This window comes from Paramisgurnus dabryanus, chromosome 6, assembly GCF_030506205.2.
Source record: "Paramisgurnus dabryanus chromosome 6, PD_genome_1.1, whole genome shotgun sequence".
NCBI lineage: Eukaryota > Metazoa > Chordata > Actinopteri > Cypriniformes > Cobitidae > Paramisgurnus > Paramisgurnus dabryanus.
The window spans coordinates 32019904-32043123 of record NC_133342.1 but is presented as its reverse complement, the minus strand read 5'-3'; the positions used below and the strand labels follow the sequence as shown (position 1 = coordinate 32043123).

Sequence of the window (23220 nt, the reverse complement as noted above, 5' to 3'; positions counted from 1 at the left end):
AAAGAACTGGAGTGAATTATTCCACTTATACCACAGACATTGCAAAGATATTTGAAAGGTTAGGTGTGCGTTTATCGAAAAATAATGCATACCCATGGAACATTTCTCAACCAATCAGAATAAAGCATTCAACAGCCACGTATTACCATATAATAGATGCTATACACCACAAAGGTATATTCAAAAGTCGGTTCTGTAGTTGTGTTCCTGTAGCTCAAATGAGTTACCGGCGCAAAAAGGTCATGGTTTTGATTCCCAAGGAACACACAAACTGATAAAACGTTCCTAAAAATAAGCTGGGGGTGTACTGTAGGGGTATGAAGGGAATAATAATATAGCTGTGAAATGACTTGAACCTGGATGAAGATCTTAGCATAATAGGAAGTGCACGATTTGCCTACTTTACATTCTGATGCTGAGACTTTATCAAAATTAGGATAAAAAAATATGAATTTCCTAAAATATACAGTACTAAGAGATTAAAAAAACAGGATGTCTATTCCAAAAAGCAACACTGTACATAACCGATGAAAAAGAATCATTTATTCATTTAAATAAACGTGTTAAAATTGGTAAATAATAAACAGAGTAACTGGGTTGCAACATAGGACTTATGAATAAAGCTTGAGACCTAGGATATTACGGGTCCAATGTTTACATAATATCTATAAATTATTCAAAATAAATAACACTTGTAGAAGAACTAAAAGATGAGAGAGCAGCAACGTTACGGTTGTGATGTTAAATAATCCCAATGATGTATACATAGTGTCATTAAGATTTGACGAGTTATCATTTAGGCCACGCTAGAAAATGTGTGACCAAACAGCCATGGAGATTGCAAAAAATCTTGGAGGTCATGGAGACTTTGTGGGACATACGATAAGTAAATTGGAATATCAAATTATGTATACTTTAAATATAAGAATGTCCACGTAACCAACAAAAAACAAAAGCTAAAGACGGTTCAGTAATTCCATTGGGGAAGGCCACTGGAATATGCCAAAGCTCATACATATCTTAGGGATATACAGACACGGTGTATGAAAAACATATATGGATACATCAGGCTCAAAAATAATCTGCTAATTTATACAACAAAAAGTATTTCATTGTGTTATGGTCTTGTGCTTTGGCCTTAAATGTCTCGTAGGTCTCGGTCTGGCTAGAATGATCTCTTGTAAAGGTTTAACGCGGGTTTCATTTCAAAACGCTTCTTTCCCTCCACATTCAAAGATGTGCAATAACTTTATCTGTCAAAACCTTTATTCAGAAAATTTTGTCAAAAAGAGGCATTCACCACCAGCCCCCGTTAGCACAAACAGGTCCTTACATACAACGATAGTATGACGATGCAGAATGATCAAGTCCTTTACAAATATAATGCTGATAAAAACCAGTTCTGCCGGTTGCTTCTTGGAAATGTTTGCTCCAAGCTTTAGCCCCATTTCAACAAACTGCCAGTAAAGCAGCAGTTCATTAAAAGCTTCCAATTCGATTCAAGTGGACCTTCAGACCAGCTCAAGTACCTTTAGAAAGAAGTAAAAACATGTTTAGTTTGCCAATCATGCTTGGAATCCATCTATAATTTCCGAGAATAACAGTGGATACAGTATTTAATAAGAACTTAGTGATTGGTGACTACAGATTTGTGTTTAGTAAAAAACAGCTCTATATACATCTTTACAGTGAATGCACATCTTTGCGTATCTACTTCGATTGTCATGCAGTATGAACCCACCTTGATTGTTCCTTGACTGTTGGCTGCAATCAGCACATTTGACTCCTGGAAATTAAAACAGAAATAAATTCATTTTAGTATATTGACAGTGCAAAACAGTATTTACAGTCCTTCCAGAAAAACACAGTTTTTTGTGATTGTTGCGGGCAAAAATCCTTGATCGTGTGGCAAGTTTTCTTAAAAAAATTCAATGGAATATGTGGGATTTTTATGCAATATAATTGTGGGAACTTGCAAAAACTGCGGGAACTTTTGCAGCTTTTCAATGATGTTCACGTCACATAATCACGTCACTTCATAATGTTCCCGTGACAACAGGTGACATGACATTTTTCAACTTTCTGCTAAGATATTTGTGATTTTTGCTACGAAAATGTGGGGATTATGAAATCATGCAAGCCCCGCATATTATGTGCACGGAAATCTGCAATTTATTCTGCGCAAGTGTGGCGTATTTGAAAAAATGTGGTCCCCGCATAAATATGCGGACTTTGGCTGATAATGCGTTGAGGGACTGTATTTTCTGGAGGGAGTGTATTTAGCTAAATCAAAGATGGGAAGGTGGTCTGATAGTATGTATAAGGGCTGCAATTAGACATTTTAGAGATAACTGTACTGAAAATATAAAATTATTTTATTATTTAAGTATTTTCCAGCTTTTTTTTGAGAATATTTTTAAGATTTAAGTCCCAAATATGGCACCAACAGACTAAAGGGCGATTTATAGTCGCGACACTGCAGAAATAGAAAGAGTCGGAGAGAGGGGCATGGGATCGGCAAAGGACCGCGAGCTGGGAATCGAACTCGAGTTGCCGGAAGTGCGTCTGAATCATATGTCAGTGCACTGTCCACTACACCATCAGCTCCAACATAGAAACCATTTCTAAAATAGAAATGTTGCAGCATCGCATTGCAGCTGGTTAAGGCCAAAACTTAACACACTCAAAAAATGATTCAAGTCCTTCTTAGAAATGACACATTCAAATTGTGTTCAATTAATTTTAAATATCTCAGTAAGAGCAGTATATATATATATATATATATATATATATATATATATATATATATATATATATATATATATATATATATATATATATATATATATATATATATATATATATATATATATATTAATTAAATATATATATATAATTAGTCTAACACAAAATGAATAAGTACTAGAATTTATTGATTTCTTTTTAATTGCGTTAACACGATTAGTTTAAGTTTGGGTTCTGGAAAATAATACTTTTTGTATCTCAACCTAATTTTATCATGTTCAGTCCACTTAATCATTTTATGTTGGGACCACATGAATGATTTTTGTTGCTATTACTTACTGGGCAGCGGATCTGTATTTCCCAGCATGGAGAGTAATTTCTTTAATTAAGTGTAATTTTATGCATTTTTAGGTAAAGAGAAAGACTTAATAGTGTTTAATGTTCGTTTATCTTATTGATTTAGAAGCGTTTGTGTTATTTTTTCAAATTGTTTGGTTACCATCGTGCAGAAGAGTGGCGCTTGTGGTTAAGTTTTGGATGTATTTCTCTCAATGAGCACTAACTGTGTTAATGCCTGTTTGGAGATCAGTCTCTTCTCACATGCTCATCCAAAGTATCATATATTATTATTATTATTATATAATTAACATGTGCTTATGCTAATTAGTATGATATAAAACCCTTATATATAAAATAACTGAATTGAGTTATTCAGACTACACTACACTGATCTTTTTGTAAAAGCCAACCATGGATTTTGCCATATTAATTGCATTAAAAAAACATGGTTCTACTACAATAACCATAATTTTACCATGGTATTTGAAGCAAAACCATGGTTATTTTGTAGTAACCATGTTTTTTTAACAGTAATAAAACCATGGTTAATTTGCATAAGGGAAATGCAACAGTAAATGACACAGGTGTAAAAAGAGACACAGGAGTGGCTTATGAATGAGTCGCCAAAAGGAAGGTACAGCATATAGATGGGCTTTTCCGTAAACAGATAATAAAACGAAATACCAACATTTGCAAGGTGTGATAAAAGATAGATGAGGCGGTTGTGCTATCACACTTTGATTTTCTTCTATCATCTCAACCAGTATTATGATGGTAAAACATATTTGGCGTGCTGTCTGAGGGGAGGCTCCGAGCTGGGAATATTAGCCGAACCCAGAGAATAGTTATACCAGCTAAGAGTAAGGGTGGAGGTGAGATGCTGCAATCACGGGACAGCGCTTAAGGACAGCTATATATAGAGACCTCTTCATGCTGAATTTACATGACCATGCTCCTCCAAAACTTAATTAAATAAATTTGATTTAATTAAAGTAGTAAGTGGTCACTAGGTCAATTTTTTTGTAGTTATGCACTAAATGTTGCACTAATGAGGCTTTCCAATTGCATGGTACTCCACGGTTTACGTCGGGTCAGCTCACCTCACTTTTTTCAATCGAGTTTAGTATCACTCCGCAGTGTGAGGGATTATAGGCGTGTTGTTATATTTGCGCTCCCTTCTGCTGTGACATCATACAGTGAGAGCGTCGTTGTACATTCCCATACATTTATTATTTCTCACTCCACCACAAAATTAAAATTGGCCATCACAAATAGATGTTTGCACATCGCGTTTATCACTACCTCTGTCTCACATGAAAGTTTCTGTGCCGTTAGTTGACACACTCCGCTGAGCCTCATTTAAGTTGCATTTAAGCATATATGCGGACGTGCCCATCGCGAATGTTCAGCTACAAACTGTAAGTCTGGAAAAAACTGTTATGGTGTTCTTGATTCTCAACCTGTGACTGTTTTTCATCGCTTAAAGGGAGTTTGAACTTACAGCAAAGCACAGATGACAACAGTTTTACTGGAGACAGCACAAGCTAGCACGAAGGTAAAGCTAATCTTACATTATAGCGATGACGCTGATAGTGACGATTCTCTAAGACCAATCAGTGATCTACAGTGTTTTCGCTTCACGTTTTGGTATCAGCTCATGTCGCTTGGAACCCCGACCGAGGTGGTACTAAAAAAAAGTATCTGGTACTACGTACTGCACCCAGTGGAAAAGCCCCCAAAAGTAAGCTGACTCGACCCAAACCATTGGGGAACTTTGCAATGGAAAAACGCCATAAATGTAGATGTTGTATTTAAATCATTCATTTTTTAATTAGAGAAAGAGTCCTATTATGCATTTGCCTTTATAAGCATTCTGATTGAAACAAACCTCCCTGGTCACTGCTTTGTATTTCATTATACCCATGATGGGATGAATGCGCACAAAGACCATGACATTTTATGTCGGAGTAATTTATGTAAGGATGAGAAAGCCAATTAATTAAGACAAAGACGCCAAGGAGAAATTCGGTTGAGTCAGCACATTGGTTTTGCACACAATATTTGTTGCGCTTTGTTCCCTGGAAAAATGTGTAAGTAAGGTAAGTAACATGTGGAAAGTGGATGTTGTTACGGTGGGGACACGATAAAAAGGCAGGGAGACTTTGATTCATGTGTCCCATTATTAGTAAAACTGAACAGATCATCCTTGCACAAAGGAAAGCGGAAGTAATCGCAGAGCTAGATATGATCTTTTCATGTTAAAGAGATAGTTCACCCAAAAATTTAAAATGTGTCATCGTTTTCTCATCCTCATGTTGTTCTAAACATGTATGAATACATTTTTTCTGATGAACAATTTTTTTATAAATGATGGCAAGCACACAGCTGATTGTAGGAAAACAAATATTATGGAAGTATTGTGATAAATGATGAAGAAGATATTTTAATAAATGATGTTAAGCACGCAGTTGACGGTGCCCATTGAATTCCATCGTATTTATTTTTCCTACTATGGAAGTCAATTGTTACAATCAAACAGTGTGTGCTTTCCATCGATTATTAAAATATTTTCTTTTGGGTTCATCAAAAAAACAAAAAACACCTCACATACAGGTTTAGAATAACATGAGGCTGAGTAAACAATGACAGAATTTTCTTTTTTGGGTCAACTATCTCTTTAAACCCATTGCACCCTGCTATATTTAGACCTTAATACAGTAAGTTCAATTTTACTATCACCAAGACCCAAGACTTTGAGTTAACACTCAAAGAGTATTGAACAAAGTCATACTCGTACCCCATCAGGTAGTGCTCGCCAACAAACTGCACTGACAAACTCATTGGTGTCGTCCTCCTTTTTGTCCTTGTCTAGGACACTTTTCACAGTGTCGAATTTGAAAGTGAGAAGCGTCTTGGAGAGCCCCTTGTAGTAAAGGTATAGCGAGTTGTTTTCACTTCCTGTAGGGAAAGGAAATGAGGCTGATCAATTTCCTTAATGATTTAATAAAGCTTTCAAATGATTTGAATGAGGCAGCATCTACATACATTTATTTCTCATTATAACTACAAACTGGCTTTATGATTATGATTACAAACTGGCAAAAAAAAAATATATATATATGAACCACCCCAAACCTTTAAACCCATTCCTACTTCCACTATACTCCTACTCACCACATGCTACATAATCTCCATTAGATGCCAGACCCACAAAGTTCTTCTCATTGATGTGTCCTTTGAAAGAGCGCAGGCAGTGGGGCTTGTTCACGTTCCAGAGTTTTAGCTGACTGTCTGTTGAACTGTGGAAAGTCATACTTGAATTTAGATGTTTGTTTTTTTATTTAACTGTTGTTGGTATATTAGAGGCCACTACTGATGTTTTTAAACACTTTAATCAGCATACATTTCAACAACTGTAAAAACACGTAAAAAACAAATGCGAACAGTCAGTAATCATTACAAAGGTACCAAGAAAACATAATGAGTCACCTTCAGTAAGAAAAAGTACATATGAAGAGTTTGGTTCCAAAACGTGATAAACAGCATAAAAAAATTTTTTACCCCCAAAATCAGTATTGTATCAGGTCAGTATTAAAAAGTAAATTATTAAATTTTTAACGGAATATCCGATATCAGCAGTGTTATTCTGTCATCTTTTCTCCCATTTTTCCCAAACCGCGACAAACGGCAGTCTTCATTCTCTGCAGAATGCAATAAATCCGCTCAACAAATCACAGCGCACCATTCCATGCACTATAAACATTAATTGCAGTGCTTTGAATACATACAGAATCCTAGTTTTCCTCATCTACTTTGTACTACTTGATCAACAAACAAACAAAAACAAAAGAATACTTTTGATAGCATTGATAAACCTGTGGTGGTTTTCTGTGACGGGAAAGAAACGTAAGCCATCAAAATCGAATAATTTATGCGAGAGGCACTCAGGTGACAGAAAAATGCTGGCTGTTGCTTGTTCTCACGCGACAACATCAAGTTTCTGTCAAGCTTACACATTGACCCCAGGGGATCTTATGAAAAACTTTTTATTATTTAACTCTAAGTCAAAGAAAATCGAGCAGTACCAAAACATTTTACAGCTGATCACTGTCGAAAAAGTTCAACGACGACGTCCCAAGGATGAGAGCAGCAATAACAGTGTTCTTAATATGACAAAGTAAGTGTTTTGTTTAATGCCATTAATGTTTTTTTTTTTTTTAAATCAGTGTATACCACTAGTCAACTAAATGAATATAACATGGCAAAGATGAATGCACATTTATATATTGATTCAATAAAGTTAGAGCATTTTGAAAACAAAAACGTATAGATTTATTGCATTTTGCGGAAAAAATTATCAGTTTTTATAATAAATATTTGAAAATCTAATTATGGATTTGAATTTTTAATGGTATTATAACCTAAAGATGCTATGTGAAAGTTTGTAACAGAAAATAGTGGTTTTCATCTTATCACTTTCTTGGTATAGAAAACACGTTTTTACCCAAAATTTTCTCAATGGATTTATTGCGTTTTGGAACCAAACTCTTCATATGTTTAGCATAATGGCATGTGTAACAAATGCCTATAGAGTTAAGTCTATTTATTATTAAATTATTTGTCAGTAATGCAGTTATTTAGGGAAGGAGTGAATAATGGCATTCATTGATATGTGGTGTGCCCCTAAATTTTCAGCTTGCACTCCTAAAATTTTCAGTCAGTAAAAAAAGATAGTCTGCAGCCATGTACCTTTGCTAAAAAAAAACATTTTGTGGACTTGAATAAAAGACAAAACTTGTACTTAACATTTTCCTAGCTTGGCCTATATTGTGATGTATCATCATAAGATTCGCAAGCAATACACAGATTAGCAGAGAATTGTCCAACATGACACGTTGGTTACCATAAGCCAGGTATCATATGGTGAGGTACCCGGTGATTCCCACCCCTACTTCAAATATATTTGAACTCCAGGCTGAAGTCTCAATCTTATGATGAGATTAAGAGCATTAAAGTTTGATTTCAATCATTGATTTAAATCTTTGACACGACCTTACTCCGTCAATATTAAAGACTGTAAAAAATTATAATCTGCCTTAGTTGATTACAGTTGACAATTAATGAAATATAATAAGTAAATAAATTTTTTATATAAAAAATGAATTGTTTTCAAATAGTTCAAATAACAAAAATGTTTGGAAAGAAATCTAATAATTGTATAGATGAACACACTATTCAGTAAATTTAACTTAATTTTATCATCTTTAATCCACTTAAATTTATAAGAAAACTTATTGCTTGGGTTCTTGCATGTCCCAGATCAGAGTCCATCACATAAGGATACATGTATCATGACATTTTGTTCGGCAATACTGTATTCGATTCTAGTGCTGTGTTCAAAATATCGATACGACGATACATCGTCATGGACGCCTGACGATGCGCGCATCGATACAGCACCTTCCGTATCGATTCGGATGTACTTTTGAAAGTAACGTGACGAATTGCTGTTTATCCGTGATCCATATGGAAAGAACGCATGTGTCCCGCGAAGTACGGAGTATACTTTCACTTTGCGTGTCTGCATAGTGAGCCGCGTACTCGCGCTCTCTCTCTCTTGCGTGCGCGCATTAAAGTCAATGAGTTCAGTATGAAAGCGCAGATATCTTAGCCTATACTACTGCAAAGGGCTTTATTAGCCATGCTCTTATAAAACAGTACTGACGCATTTGAGAAGAAACACGACAAAGATTTGCATGTGAAAAGTGTATGTCTAGAGAAGAGATACAGAGCTACTTCAAACTATAACTGTCACATTAATAATCTGATTTCTATTAAATAGTATTAAGTCTGACTGCATGTTTATAGATATATTCATTGATGTAGAATAATGAGAGACAAGAGTAAGGCACCATCTTTGTAAAACTGCTTTTAAAAAAAACATAAGTTAAGTACTAGCTCTGGGATTTTAAATATTTTTAATAGCTAATAAATGAATGGCAAAAACACAACTGCTACAACACTGCTTAGTCAATGTACAATAAACAAATAATAATAAAAATAATAATAATAATGTTACTAAATTCTGAACAAAAATGTAATTCAAAATTGTCTTGTATCGTGATGCGCATCGTATCGGGACCCTTGTATCGGGATACGTATCGTATCGGGGAATTGTTGGTGATACACAGGCCTATTCGATTCTCAAAATTTAGTTTGATACGTATACAAAGTCTACAACCTTTCATAGACAATACAGAAACTCTGGGAAGATCTTGTTTGTTTAGGTTTTGCTACAAGCTGTCCACACACTGGCAATTAAAAAAGCAATTAATACATTTTTACATATAGCCCCTTTAAGATCTGTTTTTACGGGAACCATTTTATCCCATTAGTAAAACATGAAGTAACTTCTTGTCAATGACTAATACGCCCAGGGCATTCAAATGCAATTAATGAAAGATAGATGGTATATACATACGCAGAGACAATCTCTTCCCCATTGACAAATTTGGCGTATGACACTGCTTTCCTGTGGCCTTTAAATACCATGATGGGCTGCTTAGTGTTTCTCAGGTCATAGTAGTGAACACAGTGGTCTGGAAGAGATTTCATAGAGGCCAAAATGTTAAGAGCATTTTGTGGAAAGCAAAACTTTTAAAATATCTATTTCAATGAATTATGCATGTGCATGTGCTTTGTACCTGCACAACCAAAGGCAAGGTGATAGCGAGAGGTCGGGCTAAACTTGACACAGCATACATTGGCCTTCGCTTCAATGCTGGCTACTGAATTGTCCAGGTTAGTGGACCACAACTTGACTGTAAATAGGACGACTTATTTATGAGTATTTATAAAAGGAAGTCTCTGTAAGAATCAAAGATGAAATAACACATGATGAAATACCTTTTGCGTCATCTGATCCTGACGCTAAGAGCTTAGGATCCATGAGGTTGAAATCCACACTCCAACATCGCTTTTCATGCTCCTGTGAAAATAGAGGTCAATATTAGACTTAAAGCGTTCAAAGCGAATCTGCGAGACGTTAGTTTTTGTTGAAGTTTGAATTGTTTTCAAACAGACGGAGCGTAGTTAACTCCTCCCCCTCCCTTCCGTGCTTTCATGAACGCGCCCCACCCCCAAATCCTTCTTGTCGTTTATTGGCTGGAACACTTTGTTATGGTTTCTGTTTGTAGGTTTGGCCACTGTGTTGTTATTGCCGTTTGTGAAGCCTGGGCTGTCTACAGAGATCGCGTTTTTTTACAGTTTGATCAGCGGACAGGCAGCAAGCAGATAGTGAGGAGATGTTTGCTGTATGTAACAAAAAATGTTTATGGTCTAAAATGCGTCAATTCGCTTAGAGCACATTTAAGCATAAAGGTATTGCAAGTGAGAGATGTCTCAAACTCAAAGACAATAATAAAAGCAACACTACTGATATGAAAGCTTATAATAAGCAAAAATCCATGAAATCAAATAATCTGTATAAACAAAACTAAAAGGCTTGACTAAACAGATTTGTTCTATCAACAAAGTTAAACAAAAGATACTACTTAATAATACCCTTAAACACTTTTATATTATAAATAATATCAATAAATTACATTCAATTTTGTTGGTAAACTAAATCTTCACAGACTTTTAAAATAAATTAAAATAAGCCTTTAAATCGATTTCAAATGTGTACATGAACATCTGGGTTTTGACTTTTACATATGTGATCTGGACCACAAAACTTAAGTCTTAAGTGAAAGTCGAATGGGTATATTTGTAGCAAAAGCCAAAAATACATTGTAGGAGTCAAAATTATAGATGTTTCTTTTATGACACAAAAATCATTAGCTTATTAAAGATCATAATACATGAAGATATTTTGTAAACCTTCTGCCGTAAATATATCAAAAGTTCATTTTTGTGAGTGGATGCAGTGCTAAAGACCATTGATGCGCGGGTTGAACTGAAACGGTCATCTAAAAATATTTTTAATGATATTCAGGTCGCAGTCGGTCGGGTCGTTTGAAATAAAGATGCCAATTAACTATTTTAAACAATTACTACTTTTAAAAAATGCGGGAAAGGGAGCGGGTTGGGTACAATATTTATTTTTTATATTTTTTGCGGTCCGAGTTGCGGGCGGGTTAGTTGAAGACGACTGTCGGGTGCGGGTTGTTAATACATTGACCCACGCATCACTGCTAAGGACTTCATTTGGAAACCTTGAAAAAAGGCAATTTTCTCAATATTTCGATTTTTTGCAACCTTATGCTGAGTTTACACCAAACGCGGTTTGGGTGTCAAAATCGCGTCTACCGCGCGTGGTTTGCCGCTTGAACAATTTGGATGCATTCGCGCGTGTAGAGCGGAGTAGAAGCGCGGAAAAAGCAAGCATTTGACGCGCGTCCGAAGCAAAATCCGCTTCTTGTGGGAGGGGCAACTGCTGTGCGAGTGTCTGTTTGCAAGATGACTGATGTTACTTGTGCATTTATCAAGAGAGTTACCAGTTTTGTATTGGGTAACCTTACTATGGGGAAAAATAAACGGCGTGGGTAGATAAACGTCACGTGACTCAAAAGTGAAGCGTGTATTACAACTTACCAAGTTGCCCAAAGTCCTTACTGACACTCTTCCAAGCGAGGTCCTTTTTATTCCTGTCTCTACTATAGAAATAACAACTTGTGTCATATAGCTTCGAGTGAGTGCTTGAGTGAGTGACTCCGGGCGGGGCTGCCACCACAGCAGCAAGCAGGCTCCTGATTGGTTAACGCGGCGCGAAATTCCGCCAAATTTCAAATTTTTCAACTCGGGCGTCAGCCGCAAATTCGCGTGAACCGCAAGATGCACAAAAAGCACCATTCGCGCTTACCGCTCGTACCGCGCACAACGCTCAATTCGCGCCTTTCGCCCGAGCTTCACGCGCGAAAGAGGCGGAAACGCGTCTTCCGCGCCGCGCCGAACGCCTCTTCCGCGCCGCGGGACCTCCTGACGCGCGTCAACGCGTCTTCACATTGACTTAACATTGAAATCACTCGCGCTTCACGCCCTTACCGCGGTTGGTGTAAATGCAGCATTAGATTCCAGATTTTCAAGTAGTTGTATCTCAACCAAATATTGCCCTAACATAACAAACCATACATAGACGGAAAGCTTATTTATGAGAAATACTAATAAAAAAGACCCTTATGACTGGGTTTGTGGTTCAGGATTACATATTTTCTGGTTATAACCAAATTTTTTTCATATTCAACATAGTATCAACAGATTAGGTAAACTTACATTAGACAGATGTAATTCGAATGAACGCAATAAAATCAAGTTCAAGAACAAAATGTTCAAGAATTCTGCAGTATTACCCCAATTCAATTAACTAAACTGAATAAGGAGCAAAAAACAATTTAAGTGGGGATGCCAAAAAAAAGAACTTTCCAAAGTACACAGACTCTAAAACAAACTATTAAAAGTACAAATTAAGGCTGGGCCTGTTTGGATTTTTTCTTACCGCAGTCGGTAATCAACAAATTCCCATGCTTTTGCGGTTTATTGGCAAAACAACGAGTTAAATAACATGCATCATTTATTTATCTTCAACACAAAACAAGTGCAAATTACTTAAGGAACGTGTAAAGTGAATATTATTACCTTCAACATTTGTTCAATTTCAACATTCAACAATTAATATTATCAGTTAAAAAAAATAAATGTTAACTGACGCTTTGGTAAAGTAAGCATTTGTATGAGTAATCATTTGTACTGCACGTGTCCGTGCTTGAGTATAGCTTGGAAGCTGCACGGAGACGTGTGTGTGTGTGCAAGATGACACGGCCCGTCTCAGTCTCGCGCGGGTCCGGGCCGTCCGTGTGTGTATACCATCCCCACATATACACAAATGCAGACCAAAGTTTCAAGTTTTTTTTTTTGGGCGGTGATGATGGTGAGGGCCTCACACCCGAAGAATCCAATTACCGCCCCAGGCCTAGTACTAATATAGAATCTATTAAGATAATAAACCCGACATGCTTAGTACCTGGTAGACTTTAGACCTCTGTCCTGTAAACCCATCCCACAGAATGACAGTGCCTTCATAGTCACTGCTGGCCAACAGATTTTTGTGGTAGCTACTCCAGCTGATACAGCTATTTAAGAGACAAGAAAACAAGTGTGACGACCTGTTCTGCTACTGCAAAATAAACAGAGCACATTTAGGTCAGCCCCGATTACATTATTATACCTTATTTTAGAGTTACATGTCATCTCGTTGACAGGATAATGAATGTCCACAGCATCCTGGATCACAGTTCCATACTCAAACACTTTAATTTTCTTAGTGACACCGGCAATGGCAAAGTAATCACAGTCGCGGTCAAACTCAATGCTGCAAAAGATAGATAGATAATAGATCAATAAATAAGTCTCAGTATCAGCATGTGAAAATTAGATGGTACTCAAAAAACACAATCCATTTATATCATAATATTCAGTAATACAATACTGCCCTCTGCTGGTACCATTAAAAACATAACAAACATACAGTCGTCACACAATCCACACACATGCAACACTTCAAACAGTTGTTTTGGCTTACCTGGACACAATACTGGAGCCATTATAGAGGTCACTAGCGTATGAAAGGGTGGCCAGAGGCCTCACAGAGTTGTAACGGGTAAATTTTGATAAACACTCCATGAAGTCATCTAGCTGGTTAACAGTCCTGCTGTCATCTATGAAAGAACAAACCATTATTTTAAACTGAAAGGGGTGGTTTCCCAGACGGGGTTTATCCTAAAATGCATGTTTGAGCTGCCTTCATTTAAAAGCTTCTCGCACTGACAAATCTTAACATAAATCAGTGCCATTTGTTTTGTCTCAAGATGCACACCAATATTGTATTTGTAGGTATGTTTGTAAAATCTACTTAAATGTCCTAGTATAACTAAGTTGTGGACTAATCTAAACCCTGTGTGGGATTAGTGTGCCCAATGAGAATAATACACACATTTTCAGTCTTGACACTTGTTGTAAGCAAGACATACAGTAAAATACTTCATATTTTAACCAACCACAAGTAGTATTGCTTTAAAAGCTAAAAACAGGAAGCAACCTGTTATTCTAGACATCCTATTGGAGAAGTAACACTGCTCCAGATCCTCAAAGTGTGCGGTCAGCCGCTTCCGCCGTGATGCAAGAGTGCTGTTGTACCACGTCTGCCTTTTACCCTAAAAATAAGCATAAGGTATAACAATAAACACTGAATATGAGCATTAAATAAGGTTATAATGACTTGGCCAAGCAAGCTTAAATTTACCTGTGAGCTTGCACCAAAAGGGGGTTGAATGTATTCGGCGGGGTCTATTATGCTACTGCTGGAAATAAAAAACAAAACAGATTTTATTAGAAAAAACTGCATATGTCTATGATATTACTATGCCATAACCCCTGCACGTGTGCAAACTAAAGTGATATATAAAAGGCAATAGCTTACTCATTTATTTATTTGTTCCTTTTTACTCATTTATGAAAAGCTACTGGATTGGTTGCCAAAAAACAGAAGCTGAAGGGAGCTGGCAACACTGTTACGACTGCAACTTTCTTAAACATGATGCCATTAATCTGAATGCGTCATTGATGCCCAGGCGCTCTGAAATTTCTCACGAAAAAAAATCTAAATATTTAAAACATAAATATGCATTTACATATTAAAAAGCTAATAGTGATTGTTTAGTGTAAATGCCAGCTTCACAGGGCTCATTGTTTTAGTCAAGTGTTACTTCTGATTGCATCTGTGTGCACAATTACGCACAGTCATGTTATGATAGCAACACCTCAGATCATAACACTAGATGTTATGGTAATGTTTCAGATGATTTTCTATTTGTATAGCTCTGTTTTTGAACAGAGTAGACATGCCGGCTCATTTAAGTTAATTTCCTCTCCTCACCTCTGTGAAAAATTAAATGTGAAAAAAGTGGCAATTTGAAACCCATTGCTTTGTTGGAAATGGCAGACACAGCAACAATGCCTCAAATGTTGTTAGTTTAGAGCGGGGGAAAAAATAATTTTACTGATCATAATTTGATTAATTTTTAAATCACAACATAGCCCCCAGAGTCATATTTGTCCTTTTCCACAGTTTGCATGATTCTAAAATCTGAAAAATATATAAATCATTGTTGGGTGACCCTAAACCTTTGAACAGTAGTGCACATAGACTTCATATGCTTTGTATTTTATTACATATGCTGACCAACTTACCTGGGTGCAGGAGAGGGAGCTTCAAACTGGGGAACAGTGCTGTCTAAATTGGGGTCCATGTCACTCACTTGTGAGTACATCCCACTCATTTCCTTAAAATACAAAAACACATATATATTAGATACATCAGATCCATAACCCTAAACTGTTATCAACAAGTTTTTCAAACATCTTAAGAAACAAACATCTTTAAAAAACAAACACATGATGACTTCTGTTAGTCCGTCCTGTGGCTCAATATAAAACTGACCTCAACTCTTTTGATATCCTCTTCTAAGAAGTTGAGTTCTTTTTGTAATTGCTCCAGTTGCTGTTGAAGACAAGGAGACATTAATGATCTAGCTGTCAACAACTGTGTATTATTTTAAACATATCTGTGGAGGCTCAACCTCTCTTTTGTTTCGTCTGGCTTCTTTCAGAAATTCCATCAAGATTTGGCGCTGGGCGGCTTGTGATTCCTGTGGAGAGAGTTCAGCAAAGAAACAATAATAAAATACCTCATCGAGCAATCAGAAAGTCATTATAGTAGTCATTCAACAGGGCCCCTATATCACAAATGATGCTAAATAATGGGAACATTTCACAACATACCTATAGTTTGAGAATAAAGAAATATATATAGTTTTATAACAACAGAAAAATACTTTACTAAGAAGTTGAATTTGGTGGTTGTGCATTAGGTAGTTCAATATACATCATCAAATGTATAAACCTCACTAATGTGAAGTAATAAAACTCAGCGATATGATATGCATATTCACTTAAAGAGGCCCATTTACGTATTCTGACTTATGTACACTATTAAAGAGTTTATGCTAAACATGGATAAAGTTTTAAAATCTAGTTGACAGAGTTGTGACGGAAAGTTTTTTTAAAGTATGACCCTAAATGATGCAATAAAGGACAGAATTTCTTGTATGGGCACTTCTCCCATAAGAGAATGCACACATTAGCCAAAGCGAGAGCAAGAGCACGCCCATAAAAGCACTTTGTTTAGGTTAAAAAAACTAGTCGGAAGCATTTCCTCGAGAAATATTTTTGTTTGTATTTTAGTTTTTACATCATAAAAATGTTACCATGATAGTGACTGAAATATAACCCTGTTCAGCTTTCCAAATAACCCAGTGTTAAGGGAACAGTACATTCAGTTTATTTCTGGGAAAGCGGCGGAGTTGTGAAAGTGTGTTTGTTCACGGCATTTCAAAGACAAAAGTTTTATAAACAAGGTCCAGTACGACGGTGGATTTGCAAACGGTTTAAAATTGAAAGATGGAACGGCCCCAACAATAAAAGAAACGGTCGTGAGTCAGAAACCTATGCGGTCAAATGGCATAAAATGTCTGTGCTTTTTTGTAAGTGTATATAAACAACACAAACGTAGAGTAAATCAAAAGTTATCCAGGTATAACGCGATGATGCTCAGCAGTTTTCAGAAAGAAATCAAACAGCTCGGCTGTATCTGTCTTTTATAAATTTGGATGTATGGATGCAGCAATACTACTCTATAGGTACTCAAGCTTAATATGAGATAACACAGAAACTGTGTGTGCTATGTCACATTTAATTTGAACCAACCTGATCTCTTCTAACATATTTCACGAGTTGACTAATCCACACGCCCAAACCCAATGTCACGGGAAAAATCAAAAATCAAATCGCAAAAACTATGTTGGTCGTAGGGCTGTGACGGTTAGGATATTTTCTCACCGCGGTGAAGCATAAAAAAAATCATGCGGTTATGCGGTTAACCGCACAACAGTAACCCCCAAAGCCCAAAAGCACAACCCCCCACCCCTGCAAAGCATCGGAAACGTCTTCTTATTTATTATTAAAACAACAAATTATATTAGCAATAACAACATAAAATAATATTTATTTCCATAGGTATAATATATATATATATATATATATAGCAATACATATATATATTTTTATATATAATATATATAATAATTATATAATTTTTTGTCATCGTTTATAACCCATTTTGTACAATACATTTCATACAATAGCAACCTGAAAAAAACTAGAAAGAACATGTCGAGCTTAACATTGTTTCTTGTAAGCAAAACCTTGATTCCAATTTCTTTAGACATTTTTAGAGTGTTTTTCGGGTAACACTCCGTGGATATAACGCACTCCTCCAAACGCAACGGGTTGAACGTTAAATAATTTATTGCACAATAAAATGGGTTACAAACAATGACAAAAACTGTTCCATAATTCATATTAAACTCAAAAGAAACGAAAATAAATACTATTTCATGTTACTATAGTTAATATGTTTAATTATAATTTTTCAAAGCAGATACGAAACGAAATAACGTATTGCATCATCCCGTAAATAACTGCGCAAAACTTATGGATACTCCAATCAATGCTTTAAATTACTGCTGTCCATTTACATAATCAAGAAGATAATAAAACTTTTTTGATCCCGAGCTGGAGAAATTAGTTTACAGCATTAACGGGTCACGCGGTCAGTAAGCCCTCACCTGCCTGACTGCTGTGCTGTCCCTTTGGTACTTTGCTCCTCTCGCAAAAGTCTTGGAGATTTCCAACTGTCGTTGCTGGGCTGAAGTTTTATGCTTTACTAAAGGTATGTTTGGTGCTCCGAAGTCCGTCAAATGCCACATGATAGTTAATCATCACAAGATGTGATTTTAGATAGTGGCATTTCCTCGCTACGATAGTCAGACATATAGGTCTACAGCCGACCGCGCCAGCCTTCATAACTATAGTTGGCATGTTTGACCATTATAGTTTTAAATAATTATGCTATTATTATCAGTACCAACGCGCATTTCGTGCTGCCCCGTGACCTTCTTGCACCTGAATAATGTAATGCGCGTGGCTGTGAGATTTCCTTGCACTTGAGATTTTGTTATTCGCGCAGTGAGTGAGCTGGTACAGTTCCATGGCATGCAATAAATATCAGAGCACCTGGGCATGACGCGCTTAAATGAATGGCTTCATGTTTAAGAAGATTGCGCCCGTGACAGTAGGCTATTGTGTGTATTTAAGTACTGAAACTAAGTAATTAAATAACAATTATAAGACATGCGCACATAATAAACCCCTATATATGTTTAATGCACCGTCCCTCCCCCTTGTGCGGAAAGCAGTTTTTTTCTCTAGAACCCTTGAACACAGGATGGAAGACAGTAAATTATGATTAACAATGACTTTTGTGTATAGTTCATATCATACACCATATGACTTCTGTAACTTTCACCAGCAAAATAAAGAAAATATAAAAAAGTGCGGTGATGACGGTGATGAACTCAGCACCGCGGTTGGCATCTCATTACTGCGGTGATGCGTTGACGCGGTTATCGTCACAGCCCTAGTTGGTCGTATAAATTCATACCAATTAGCCACCACATAACATATGTACGAATTCCCATGAAATACATTATATACAAATGCAGAGCATCACACTGCAATTCTATCGAGATGACCGGCTATGGGTCGATGAGAGCAGTTTCATCATTTGAAACCAAATAAAACTCCTCTGTAGAACAAATATTATCTGTGTAGCCAAGAAATCCAGAACTGGAGTTAACTAGTGTTTACCTATAACTAGTAATATAATCTAGAAGATACAAACCGCCTCCAGTTGTTTCTTTTTTTGCAACAGGTACTCCAATATGTAGTTGACATTCGCTAAATCCATATTCTCCTGATCTGCGCCAAGGACGTCCTGGAAAACCTGCCATTTGGTTCCATTCTGTCAATACCATAAAAAAACATGAACAATAAGAAATCCTTTACATGTATTACAAAAGTAAAAAAATTCAAAAAGTTTCCCATGTCTAAAATAATAAATCACCTAATAATAAATATATTATGTGATGAGCTTATGTATAATAAAATGGAAATAAAGCAAACAATATTTTTACTAAATTCAACATTTTTGAATTATTTTTATTTATTTATCTATCCATCTTTGTATCCACTGCCCTAGATCAGCATGGAATATAGTGAAGTCAATTTCCTGAGGCTTGACTGAATTGGTCACTATAAAGCGTAAGGGGGCGTTCACACCAAAGCTTTTAAAAGCGGATGAAAATGCCTGGAGGACACCGAATGCCAGCTGAAAATCCAGGCGTTCTTCAGCTGAGCGCTTTGGTACTTCTGCTTTGTTTATTAGTCATTGTGCGATGCGCCGGTTGGTTGCTGTGGTAATGTCCCACCCCTCCTCCACTGTGATTGGACCGCCGTGTGAGAACTGACATTGACGAGCGGAGCTTTTCCCCCGAAAGTTTAATATTTTTCAACTCTTGGAACACTGAGCATGCTTTTCAGCGCAAAGAAAACCGCTGGATGCTGGCTTTAAGAAAAATATTGAGCTTCCATTGGAAACAATTGGAAACATATGCCGGCCGCGGGCGTAAAAGCTTTGGAGTGCACACCAATAAATAATTAAAAGAATAACAGCATAAACACCCCAAAACAACTTAAAATTTAGTCAATTGTTGATTTTTATATTTTGGGGGAACTATTCCTTATGTCCTGCTTATGGACAACAAATTCACACATTTCTGTCTACATGAACTCTCAGATGTGAACATCTCTCTGCAAAATGCAATGCAAGGTAGACTTACAGGATGGTCCCGTTTCAGACGCTTCTCCTCCGATCTCTGTTTTTGTTTTAGGATTAGTTCATTTACTACAAAAAGAGGACACTCAACATCAGCCAGACCATTCCTTAAACAAATATATTAACCAAATGTCTTTCTTTCATTAAAACTACCTTTCATTTACATTCATGCATCTCACAATGAATATTGACTTGGACTGTGCAATTAAGCTATACATTTTTGGGAACCCACAACCATTTGCAAAGCAATACTCTAAGCTACGAGGACATTATAAAACACAGATTACATTACAATATACATACCTAAAAAGTTGGGGTATAGTTGATCCACATTGTCAATTATATAATTACATTTTGGACATCTGTTGCTGTCTTCCAAACTCTGTCGTATACATTTATAACTACAGTGGAGAAATTAGGTTAATGAAATGGGTAATAAAATAAAAAAGAAAGAAATCAGATTAGGTTTAGCAAACAAATGCCTCTTACCAGAAACTGTGGCCACACTTTGTCATGTGAGCTTCCTCTATCATCTCAAAACATATAGGGCTGTTAAAAAAGGGAAAAAGATGAAACATTTTTAGAGCTTCCCTTTACTATCCAAACATCAAAAACAAAAGCCTAAAAAAGTCTGACTACGTGACAGTCATTCAATTGAATACCCAGATGATGATTATAGTTCTAAATTTGACTAACATTACAGTAACACACGTATAAAAGTGTAAAGTGAGAACATAATGTAGCACCGAACACATCTGCAGCCTCGCCCACTTACTTACCATACAAAATCATTACTCTTGTCCTCATAAGGATTGATAAGACCGTTATAAAGGGGTCTTTTCCTGCTAGTTAAACCCTGCCGAGCGCTTTGCCCCTCGGCTCCTGTGCCTAAAGTCCGCGAGGACACTCCGTTACCCGAGCTGCTCCCGTTCTGCGCCCCGCCGCTCCCGCTGCTCGTACTTCCAGAGCTCGTTCCGGGAACGGATCCCGGCGTGCCGCCGGACTGCTGCTGCTGCCGTGCGCCTGACATGACTGAAGCCGCTTGTGCACGTCGGAAGGCCAGAGCTGCTGAAGCTAAAGCTGCGGGGCTTCAGCGCATCCGGGCGGCTGTGGGAGCTACGCTAACCAGCTAAGCGACACAGATGAGAGAAAACAATCCGAAACTTCAACCGAGGACTAAATGGCGAGACTGTGAACACGAATGAAGTGCTTCTGCTGCATGTAAAAACAAGCGCATCGGGGTATTCGTGTGCAAATGTGAATATAACACTTCGCAGAGATTTGTTGACAACTCTGAGGGCTTTAGAGACTTCTGTCCACTCTCTGCAGGATGTTCACGCGAGAACTTCCCCGAATAGAGAGCTCGTGTGACACGATGAGCGTCGCCACCTGCTGGTGTGGAGGACAAACTGCAGGGGAAAAATCCGGTACACTACAGGCATTTGACTGAATGTTAAAATATTTTGATCTATCATATGTTGTAAATAATGTGTTGTTGTTGATTACATTTTTCATTCACAAATGTAAATTTTGTAAAACTTTTTGTAATGTTTAAATAGGAATTTGCAATATATTTGAAGACTTTAAAAAGTATGAAAAGTCACAAAGCAAGATATTTATGTACCTTAATACAGGATTTTGAATTGGAAATGTGAAATCCCCCTACTACGCTGTTCATTTTCGATGTATTTTTTTCTTCTTTTTTTCATTTTATTTATTTATTTTTACTTTATTTTTTTTAGTTAATATTTACAGAAGATGAATGTAAATTGAGTATCTTGTATGTAAATCTCAGTCTTATTTTGTAATTCTCATTGTTATAAATGCCTTTTTGTATCTCCTTTCAAAGCATTGAATAATATATATATATATATATATATATATATATATATATATATATATATATATATATATATATATATATATATATATAAGTTTTCTAGAAAATATAAATGTGCAAATATAATTTTCTTTCATTACAAAACTAAAATTAAATCAAAAATAGATAAGAAAAGCAGCCAATAAGATCCTAGAACAAATGGGAACTTCTTGATCAAATGGCAACAGTAGCCTACTTCGGCAAATTCTAGGCAAATGGTGACTATCATAAAATATAAAATATTTCTGATTTATTGTATATTTTTTGAGTCACATCATAATCCTGATTACATTTGTGTTATTCCAAAGTTTTAATGTGTTTGCTTTTTGTAATGTGGGAAGAAAAACGTTTTAGCAGTTGTCAATATCTTTAACATGTTAATAGTTTACAGTCCTATAAATAAATTCAAAAACATATGGCTGCAGAACCAACCCACAGCTAACAAACAGATTCTAATAATCCTTGGAAAGATCACACACATATATATATATATATATATATATATATATATATATATATATATATATATATATAGATAGATAGATAGATAGATAGATAGATAGATAGATAGATAGATAGATAGATAGATAGATAGATAGATAGATATAGATATAGATATAGATATAGATATAGATATAGATATAGATAGATAGATATAGATATAGATAGATAGATATAGATAGATAGATAGATAGATAGATAGATAGATAGATAGATAGATAGATAGATAGATAGATAGATAGATAGATAGATAGATAGATAGATAGATATAGATAGATAGATTTTGGTCTGTAGATAAAGTAAACGTACATGCATTGCATTAAAAATCCAAAGCCAGACATTGCAATTTCTTTACATAAGACAAAATTATTTTCTTTTAACAGGTTCTTAAATGTATTATAATTGTAATGGGTGTGTGTAGACTTTTTGTATGTGAGTATCCTCATCCGTCTCATTAGGTGAGTTGTTTGGTAATAATTACACTTGTTATGTTGAGGACAGTGTGTTTCTGTAACGCTTGAATGGTATGGCACATTTAGGTTAGGTTTTTATAGAGAGCAGTTTTCGGGCCTTTTAGGTTATTTGTATTCTAAATCACGCAGAGGTGTTCACTTACCCATTTAACACCAACATTTTCCCAGCTGTAAGCATGCACATGTATTGTACTCCCTTAGTTCCCACAACTGAGACCACACATGTTGGTGTCCTGAGCATAATTTATACAAGCCAGCAAAAATCATTTACTATATAAAATCAATAATAGGTCAATATAGGTCAATAATAGGTCAAATGTTCATATAAAATAATTTTGTCTCTATTAAACCTGCTGAAACAATTGATTCCATAATGAAAGGGCGTGAAGCCACATGCAGTGTAAGGATTTCAGTGTAAATTGAATTGCAGCAAT

At 36.1% G+C, this 23220-nt stretch overlaps 1 protein-coding gene across 1 annotated transcript; it reads right to left on the bottom strand.

The window, feature by feature from the left end:
* Positions 1-521: 521 nt before the first annotated feature.
* cop1 (COP1 E3 ubiquitin ligase) lies at positions 522-21285 on the bottom strand. Its single transcript, XM_065276613.1, has 20 exons — positions 20713-21285; positions 20423-20482; positions 20237-20334; positions 19938-20002; positions 18941-19060; positions 15720-15788; positions 15581-15640; positions 15331-15422; positions 14384-14441; positions 14180-14294; positions 13664-13799; positions 13310-13453; positions 13106-13214; positions 9991-10072; positions 9789-9905; positions 9566-9683; positions 6259-6383; positions 5882-6042; positions 1742-1786; positions 522-1529 (listed from the first exon to the last, which is right to left on the bottom strand). Exons 1-20 carry the CDS (start codon positions 20961-20963, stop codon positions 1512-1514), a joined length of 2043 nt encoding a protein of 680 aa, XP_065132685.1. The 5' UTR covers positions 20964-21285; the 3' UTR covers positions 522-1511.
* Between the last annotated feature and the right edge of the window lie 1935 nt (positions 21286-23220).

Bases quoted from the DNA above. Each gene is read 5' to 3' on its own strand.
- cop1 (XM_065276613.1), bottom strand. From the start codon at position 20,963: ATGTCAGGCGCACGGCAGCAGCAGCAGTCCGGCGGCACGCCGGGATCC. The intron at 14,295-14,383 runs GTAAATTTAAGC...GCTTATTTTTAG, and splicing joins CTTTTGGTGCAAGCTCACAG to GGTAAAAGGCAGACGTGGTA. The intron at 13,215-13,309 runs GTATAATAATGT...TCTCTTAAATAG, and splicing joins ACATGTAACTCTAAAATAAG to CTGTATCAGCTGGAGTAGCT.